General features: G+C 35.9%; 1 protein-coding gene across 1 annotated transcript; it reads right to left on the bottom strand.

The window, feature by feature from the left end:
- Positions 1 to 936: 936 nt before the first annotated feature.
- On the bottom strand, positions 937 to 6758 carry nkx2.7 (NK2 transcription factor related 7). The gene is made up of 2 exons (XM_058785220.1): positions 5055 to 6758; positions 937 to 4111 (listed from the first exon to the last, which is right to left on the bottom strand). Exons 1-2 carry the CDS (start codon positions 5362 to 5364, stop codon positions 3594 to 3596), a joined length of 828 nt encoding a protein of 275 aa, XP_058641203.1. The 5' UTR covers positions 5365 to 6758; the 3' UTR covers positions 937 to 3593.
- Positions 6759 to 8546: the final 1788 nt, after the last annotated feature.

The raw sequence follows: 8546 nt of genomic DNA, 5'->3' as shown, positions 1-8546 counted from the left end.
AATGACAATCAGTTGCACAACATGCATCTTAAATAAGCAGAAAAGAGGAAATGCATTTTTTGATATCAGGATTGTTAAAATGCAGTTTTGCCGGTATTCCGCTCAGTTTGAGTGTGTCTTGCCAGGGGACATGAGTGTGTTTATATGTGGAGGCAGTTGAGTGATGTCTCTTAAGTGTGGACAGATGTGTAGCGTAAGCATTGTTAGGGAGCATGAGAGTCTTATCTATAGATGTCTAGTCTTTATGCAGACAAAATGTCCAAAACATCTCTTCCGATGTAGTAAAAAGCACAGTCCGTGTCCTCACAGACCTCACGTTGCCTCAACGCTGAAGACGTTCTGTGGAGCTGTGGTTAAGCTTGTATTTTGAGTCTCTTTAAATGCTGCCACTCTCTCCGTCTTGTTTAAAACTTCTTGTGTGCTCCAACAAGTTCCAGCAGCAGCTTCAGAGGCCTTGTTGTTTTTCACAGTCCTGTTAGTGATTTAACATTCTGATACAGTTCTTCTTAAGTTTTAGTTGAATTCAGTTCATTCATGTCCTTTGTGAACTATTGAGATCAAAGATAAACGCTTTTGTAAACCTAAAATATCAGTTAAAACTTAAATACCATTTAAACCCTGTAGTGCAGACTCTGCAGAGTTATCGAATGTCTTCGTAATTTTGACCTCGTTTTGTATTTTGACTGTATTTTGTTACAGTATTAGAGAGATACATTATATATTTTGACCAACTTAAACATTTCCGTCCAGTGACTCCTCTTGCGGTTTCACCATTTCATAAATAATTAGATGGAATGAAGTCAGCTTAACCTTTAGCCCTTCGGCCAGTTTCCACTTCCTTCAGAACTGTGGAACGAGTTTTTTTTTTTTTTTGTGAGTGTCTTCCAGAGTGACAAGCCAGAAGTGAAGATCCAGGCCTCCTGTGTCTTAACCCTGTCTGTCACTGAGTAAGTCTCTGATCAGAGCTCTTCCTGTAACGCAGTGGACAATACTTACGACACAACACATTTACCTCTCATTCATTTGCATGTATGCTTGTAGCCTCACACAATCTCATATAAATGTTCAATACATTTGTATATAAACACAGAGACCCTGACAAGCACCCACACACACACACACACACACACACACACAACTTATCTGATCTCTTGAAGTGGCCGTAGTCTCCACTCTGTCTGTCTGCTGCTAAATACTGCTCTTAGCTACGTATATCAATCTGCTAAATACTGCTCCGAGCCACATACTCTTCCCTTATCTGAACTCAGTGCTGACGAGACTCTTGAGAGAGTTTTCCATCTCTGCCTTGGTTATATCCAACACAGTCTTAAACAGGAAATAAATTGCCCATTAAGATAGGACTGAAGTTTATCTCCCTCACCAGCATCAGAGAATCATTTCTGATTGCTCATAATAGTTTGTTCATTAAGGCCCTCTACTATGGTATTCAGAAATATCTGATAAGAATGAAAGCCATTTCACATCTCACAAACCTTGCCTCATAAAACACACTCGTAAATATAAATATATAGGCCTATATATTTACGATAATTGCTATTGTATCTTATAGTTGTGTGAAACATGCCATAAAAACAGTCCCTTAGAAACACCTTCAGGAAATATCCGGTCCCACTTTATATTAGGTGGCCTTAACTACTATGTACTTACATTTAAATTAATAATTTGATACATACATGTACTTATATTTTTTTAAAATACCTATATGTACTTACATCTGTAATTAATTTCTGTAATTACATTTATAATTACACTGTTGACCCATCACTTACACCTTACACCTACCAAACCTGTCTCTAACCTTAGCCATATCCCACCTCAATAGCAGCAAAAGTGTTTTGCAATACAACATGAACACAATAAGTACATTGTACTTTTTTTTTTTTTTTTTGATGTAAGTACATAGTAGTTAAGGCCACCTAATATAAAGTGTAACCTATATCTAAATGAGCAGAATTAAATTCTGTACGAAATTCCATGATGCGATTTTCCAATACTGAAGCCGCGTATTTGTAAACATGCTCTTATGGGGTTGGTTTATCAGATCTATAGCTTGCTCGCAGTCAGATTTGATTTGAATCGTGTTCTTGACAGATCGGGAGACGAGACTGAAAGAGTGCCGGCTTGTCTGCGGTTCTGTTTACTCTCAGTGCTGCATCCTGGGTCCTCTGACTTATCGCGTCGCTTCAATTGTTTTATCTGTTTGGCTAATGTGAGTGTAATGACAAGCTCATTGGAAAGCGTTAAGATTGGGAGATAATTGAATTTGTTTAGTTTACGATATTACAGCGAATTGCAGCGTCTTGCTTAACTTCAAGTTTGTCACTCTGTTTAGTCGATTTGACCTAGGCTATTTAAAACCTTAAAACAAATTCGCTTTGAACAGCATTTATTCGTAAAGTAAACCTTTTTACTCTCAAATTACTCTCAAACTGAAAGCCACAGTAGGCTATGCCATGGGCCCTAGAAACATGTGAAACAGAACAATCACTAAATTAGGAACATTTTTTTATTATTATTCTATAACTTGCTAAAAACAAACGAAAAATGGAAAAAGAGACAATAATTAGGCCAAAGTTTTTTTTTTTTCAAGCGGCCCAAAACGCTTCATATCTAAACTTTCTCTTTCTTTCTTTCTTTCTTTCTTTCTTTCTTTCTTTCTTTCTTTCTTTTCTTGTTATTCTAAAATATTTAATATGACCGAATCAACTGGCTATACTGGGTTATATCAACGAAACTAATTTAAGGATCGAATCATATACTTATCGATCGAATATTTACTTTGTACAGTAAACCGTGCGATTGCTAATATAACTGCAAGAGTCTGCAACCTAAACGAGCTGACAGACCATTTCTTTTAAAATTGTCTTTTTGTTTCTTATGTAAAAAAAAAAAAAAAAAAAAAATCCTACTCCAGATTAGTCCACATACGTTGGACTAGTATATATATATAATAGCCTGAATGAATAAATAATTTAATAAATACATATATTTGAAAACCTAGCTTAGTTAATGACTTAATGTTTTACTTAATATTTTATTATTTTAAGGTTAAATAGCCTATAGCCTACTGCCAAACAGTTTGTATTATATATTATTATGTTCAAAGTGTTATGTTCAGTGTACAGAAAAATACAGTAGTAAAACAAATTATATATATATATTTTAATTGATCTAAGTATATATCAAAGATTGTAATATTTTAACTCGCAGACACCAGTGGTATTTTTGTTTTCTTTTGATTGAAGTTAAATCGTTATTTGTCTGGGATCCGCCAGTAACAATCAACACATCTCACGATAAAAGCCTTATTTGGCATAATTTAGCTTTCCTACAGGAAAAAAATAAATAAATTAAAAAAAATAAAAAATAAAAATCTCATTCAAGCTAAATGTTATTAAATATTTGGTCTTTATTTGGTGTTGTTTGTTGTGTAAACCACAGATATAAAAACAAAAATATATATAAAATCAGACAAGAATTTATAGGATATGCTGAGGTATTTTCCTCAGCAGTGCCATTCGGTTAAATAGTCTTAATCCAAAATCTTCTCTTTTAGGACTGATGCCATGGTCTCACCAAGTTCTGATCCCATCAACACCTCCCGTCGTCAAATTCATATCCACAAAGTGGTTGGGTATTTGACTTGTGTTGGCAAACGGTGGTACAGAAGTGAAGTTACAGTGGTATGGGTTATTTCCATAGCTGTTGTAATAGTTATTGTAGGGATATGACACAGTGACATTGTACGGAGCTCCATGACAGGGTTTGCCGTCTCGCACCAGCACGGGCACCGCCACCCTCCGCGGGCCGGCCAGCTCCAGACTTTTATCCTGGCGCTGTCTCTTACACTTGTACCTCCGGTTCTGGAACCATATTTTGACCTGTGTTGAGGTGAGCTTCAGCACGTGAGCCAGGTGGTCTCGCTCGGGTGCTGACAGGTATCTCTGCTGCTTGAAGCGTCTTTCCAGCTCAAACACTTGAGTCTGAGAGAAGAGCACTCGAGGTTTCCTGCGCAGCCGCTGCTTTGGTTTCTCCCCCGGTGTTTCCTCTTTTCTACCATTATATCCGGAATCGTCAAATGGACACATACCTATTTGGAAAAATAAATAAATAAATACAATAAATAAATGAAGAGCTCAGATGCAAAAGCCTCGAAGTGCCATCTGAAATGTTCTTCTAAAATGAGCATTTTTCTCAGACTCTCATGTGTAGGTTCAGTAATTTCACTTTAATGGCAATGGATAGGTTCTTGTCAATGCCATTAAAGTGAAATAAACTGATCATTTAGAAGAAAATGTCAGATTGCACTCAGAGGCTTTTGCATCTGGGCTCTTCAAATATAAAATGTATGCTTATAAATGCGGTATAAAATTGCATTGAATGAAGGGGATTAATAAATAGGCTACAACAATAATAATTAAATTAGCCTATTTTTGTTGTTAACACTAGTAGGCTATTACCATGACATCTAGGCCTACTACTAACATCCAATTGAATGTCTAATATCGTTTTAATTGTTTTAGAATGAATCAGTCACTTGAAATTCAAAAACATGCTCATGCAAAATATAAATGGCGTGTAAAATAAAATCACGAGGTTACAGCACAATTTGTGTTTGTTATATTCCATATTATAGAACTAATTTGGTTTTAGAGCCAGTGATAACATTATATTACATTAGGCTATATTTATTAAATAATACAGCGGTTCTTGTCAGGATAGGTTTAGTGAAGAACCTTCTTATCAAGAACCACTGATGGTTACTTGGGCTAGTTGTTTTTTATCCTTTACAAATAAGATTTAAAAAACACACATTCTCACATCAGTGTATTGGTTTCTTGATTCGTCAAGATACACTACATATGCATGAATTAATGATTAAAAAGAGAATAAATGTTCATTGTGGAACTTTAGAATTGAGTGTCTTTTTTTTGGTTGTAACAAAAACGCTTGGATTGTTTAACGCAAAGGATTTAAAAATAAACCCTTCACCTTGCAATGATTGAACAGCAGTGTAACTATAAAAATCCTACTTGTTTCTTCGCTCGGATCCATCTCCTCTTCCGTTGGAGATCCGCAGGAGCTTCTAACGATGTCAAAGTCGTCTGAATTGAGGGCGCATTTCACCTGTTCCCCAGCGATCACGCTGTGTTTCTCGGGGCTGTAGAGGAGATCCAGGCTCCGGCTCAGTGTGCTCTGCATGCACTGAAGCTGAAGCGACTGCAGCGGGACAGTGTCCTGCTCAACACCCACGAATCCGTTGGGGTTCAGAGCGTGTTGCTGCTCCAGTTTGAGGATGTCCTTTACCGAAAACGGAGTTGAGGTTACAGGACTCGGAAGCATCGCTGCGCGGCAGATTGGTGTGGGTGCTAGAAGAAAGGTTCTTCGTTTCACCTGGTCAAATTCAAAGCAACATCAGTTGACTTGGTTCCTACGGATGTCCTCAGGTAAACTGTAGTAAATTCTCCTTAACGTATCGCCTTGAGAGCTGCTTGACGTATAGGCTATATATGTGTATCTCCTCGTGGAAGCAGCACTAGATGAAGAGTCTCCTCTATCTTCCTCTTTCCGCTGCTATTAGAAGCTGGAGAAGGTGTGGAGAGAAGCGCTCTTATCTAATAGAGAGCGTCCTTATCTCAGACTGACCCCTCCCATTCTGTGCCTCCCATCATCACCTGTCCCAACTCACAACAGGCATTTCACAGCAGCGTTAGGCTGTTTAATAAAAGCCTCCAAATCAGAGTAGCTGTGATTGAAATGGCATCTATGTTTAACGGTGATTTGTTTAGATTGACTCTATATGATCAGTTGTGAATGTGCGAATTGAACAATAAGTTTCTTCAGGTTGTAACATTAACTGGCTTTAATCAAAAATATTATTTCAAGTGGAAATAAATATTTCAGGTGGAGAACATTGAGTCGTCGTGCAAGTGTGGAATATTGAAGTATTACAATGGTTTGGCTTGTAGCCTACTTTAACTTGACCAAAAGATCTGAAACAGCATTATTTTTGGATTTTAAAGTTGTTACTGTTAGCCATTGTATTTAGAGTGTTAACTCACTGATAGCACTCACTGAAGAAAAAAAAAAAAAAAACGTATCTGAATGAATTAATTCATTCAGTAATAATATTAATAATAATAATAATAATATGTTATTTAACATTACGGAATCAACCTAAATATATTAGGTTACACCAGCAAGCCTAAATTTAAGAGTAAGATCAGGTAGAAATAGCCTAACTCTTTAGCAATTGCATTTAATAACTAGGACTAATATTTTTCTAATCCTTTTCGAAGGCCTTCTTTTAGAAATTGAACGTTACTAATTGACCTGTTATGAAATTTAATTGCCGTGATATGATTGGAAACATTTAAAATATATTCACAACTTTCGCTACCTGCAACCAATCACCAAAATCAAATCTAAATATCACAAAAGAGAACCACTGGAAAATCAGTGTTTTCAAACACTAAAAATGATATTATTTAAATTAATATTAGTAGTATGCATTCACGGCACTGGGAGCACAGTTTTCTTGTTATAATATATATTAATTAATTACTGAAAATGAGAATAATTATGCACAGCTTATTTATCTATAGCGAGTTGTATAAGACGTGCAAGCAAGTATATTTGGTTAAATATTTATTAATTAATTTAATATTATGCCAACAGTGTTTTTGAATATGACTTTAGAATCTTAATATTCCTTTTATGTTCCTAATTGCTGCAGTCTGCAGGTAACCTACGGCTTCCTCCATTCATCCTCGTGAAATCAGGGGTAAATTGGTTTGTGCCTCGGTGAAGCAAAGTGGATGTCCGAAAAGGTGACGCCGACACTGACATCCAACAGGCCTATTAGTGTACACAGGCCACAACAAACAGTAACCCTACACCTGATGTAGTCTCTGGCGCCAGCCTGCAATGCTTGACTGAGGTTCAGACGCACAGGAAGAGCCTCGCGACCACCGGATTACACTTCAGCTGTCCGTCCATTACCTGCCCTCATGACAGAAACCACAGCACTGAGTCTCCTTTACACATTTATGTGCAGCATAGGCCTGTAGGCTACAAACTGTATATATTTTGCGTATATTTGAGCATATCGTGTTTCATATTAATTATTGATTTACTATTTGTGTGGTTTACGTCAAATTGAGTTTTGAAAGGTCGCCTCAGGTCATTAGAATCAAAAAGTGTTTGCGACATAGCCGTCAGGAAAGATTTTCCCTCATTTAAAACTAAAATAAAACTAAACTAAACTAAACTAAAAAAAATAAAAAAATTCTTCCCCGAATGAAGTTAAATGTTCTTAATAGTAGAACTGAAGAAAATATAAAATAATGAAAATCTCATCGCCACGTCGCTGTAATACACATCTGGCCCCCTATAATGCGAAATATAACTACAGTGTAAAACAAAGTCTTTTTTTATACAAAAATTTCGATGCAACTGAAGTTTGCGCAATGTGACAGAGGAGTATACTTTAGCATACTTCAGCAAAAAGAGTTATTACGGAAATAATATAGTTTAAAAGAATATAGGTGTGAATAATGTTTTCGGACACTTGCATGTTGCATGTTATTTGCAATTAAACAAATCTGTTATAGATTCAGTTTATATTAAATCCAAGTATAGTTGAATGTAAGAGTGCTTTTTATCCACTTAAGATGACTTACATATAAGCCTCTATTTATTTGTAATTTCATATTTTTTTTCTTCTACACTCTAAAAATGATGGGGCTGTTTCAACCAAACTTTAGTTGTTGTCACACTTGTTTATCATACTTTTTTAATTTTTTTTTCTATACAGCTCATACATTACGGTATTTGACCAAAAACAATGGTTTCTTATTTTAACACGCACGTAGTCTGCTATCAGCCTACTATTTTAGTCTATTAGCTACTGTTTATTTAAAATCATTTTATAATTGGAAATTTAATATTTACAAAAAAAAAAAAAAAAAAAGACGAGACACAAATTCACATCAATTGCATATATGTATAGAAATACAGTGTGTCAACTAAGCCCGGTTTCCCGTGATGTTGGTCAATTTTGCTGAGTATTTTTCTTGTTGGTTGAATCGAAGGTTTGTCATTATCCCTAACTATAGTTTAGAATTAATTTCATATTAACCTTTAATATTCTCTGCAACTGTAGGGTATATGTGCCAAAATAACATGAACCCAATTTAATAGGCCTACGTCCTCTTTATTAGGCTAATTTTAAAAACAAAATTATTATAACCATAATTAACATAACACTATTTTAGAGCATTTGAGTTAAGGTTTTTAGAAGAAGAAAAAAAAAGTGAAAAAAAAAAAAATTCGCAGTGTTACGCTTTTAACTGGAATAGTGTGAATAGATTGGTGTAACCAGTAGGACGAGGAGCTTTGATCCTGTCACTCACGGATGAGGTAATGACTATAATTGCGCATCTGTGTCCTGGGAAGGCAGAGAGTTCATGAGTTCCGCAAATTTGGGGCCCCGGCATTCATAAAACTCAACGAATCCTTTGGCC

This window comes from Onychostoma macrolepis, chromosome 08 (assembly GCF_012432095.1).
Source record: "Onychostoma macrolepis isolate SWU-2019 chromosome 08, ASM1243209v1, whole genome shotgun sequence".
In the NCBI taxonomy this organism is placed as follows: Eukaryota; Metazoa; Chordata; class Actinopteri; order Cypriniformes; family Cyprinidae; genus Onychostoma; species Onychostoma macrolepis.
The sequence above is the reverse complement of the archived record's forward strand: the minus strand, read 5'-3'. Positions and strand labels throughout refer to the sequence as shown.